Here is a 949-nt window from a genome sequence, read left to right on the forward strand (position 1 = left end):
TGTTTGTTTCTATGTGTGTCAGTGTGTGATCTAAACACACAGTCTGGAGGGGAGTGTGTAGGGTGGATGGATACAAAATAGAACAAAAGTGTGGGGGGTTTGCAAACTCACCGAAAGAAATTGAAAAGAAAGGTCAATAATAAATAAGATATAACATAAAGTATACAGAAATCATAAAAATACATTAAATTAAAACACAAATGCATATAAATCCGCTACCAAACCTCAGACCCCTCTGTTAAATGACACTGGGTGTTGCAGAACGAAGGAGAAACAATCATTTGGTGAATATAAATGTAGGAATTCAAGTATAACTAAATCCTTGCAGGTCTCCAGCCCTCAGTTCTCTGCAGTGGGTGGCAGAGATCCTCCCCCCGAGCATCAAAGTCCACGGGCGGACCTTCAGCCAGCAGCTGGAGCACCTGCTCACCATCCAGGAGAGATACACCGTCTGCAAGTCCCTGGAGACCTTCTTCCAGCACAGGTCAGTATAGGAGAGGAGGGGAGGAGGGGAGGAGGGGGTCTATAACTGGGAGTAGTGGGGCAGAGGATGTACTGTTTAAAGGGGCCCTACTCTGCTGATGTTCAGGTGTATATCAGTATGTAGTGTCTCTACTTTAAAGAGTCCTCTCCTGCTGATGTTCAGGTGTATATCAGTGTGTAGTGTCTCTACTTTAAAGAGTCCTCTCCCTCTTTATTTTTCTCATACTGCCTGTGCTGCAGCACCTCTTTTCACCCTCTGTCTGAAACCAGAGCCCAGTCTGCTCTGATTGGTTAGCTGGCCGGTTCTGTTGTGATTGGTCAACCGCTTAGAGATGTCCCGCCCCTTATCCTATCACGCACAATGTGTTGGAGCGCTAGCCAATAGAAGTACGAGTGTTATGAAATGATGTCACTATTTTTCAGAAGTTAACAATGGAGTCCAATGGAGGAGTTTCAGGCAGGGGGG

At 45.6% G+C, this 949-nt stretch overlaps 1 protein-coding gene across 1 annotated transcript in view; it reads left to right on the plus strand.

Moving 5' to 3' along the window:
- LOC104957184 (delphilin-like) overlaps positions 1–949 on the plus strand; it is a 28,202-nt gene that overhangs the window by 11,804 nt on the left and 15,449 nt on the right. Inside the window, exon 2 of the mRNA XM_010784793.1 lies at positions 329–484. Within this exon, the coding sequence (XP_010783095.1) occupies positions 329–484 (156 nt within the window). The remainder of the gene's footprint in view (positions 1–328; positions 485–949) is intronic.

Source organism: Notothenia coriiceps, unplaced genomic scaffold (assembly GCF_000735185.1).
Source record: "Notothenia coriiceps isolate Sejong01 unplaced genomic scaffold, NC01 NC01_scaffold00026435, whole genome shotgun sequence".
Taxonomy (NCBI): Eukaryota; Metazoa; Chordata; class Actinopteri; order Perciformes; family Nototheniidae; genus Notothenia; species Notothenia coriiceps.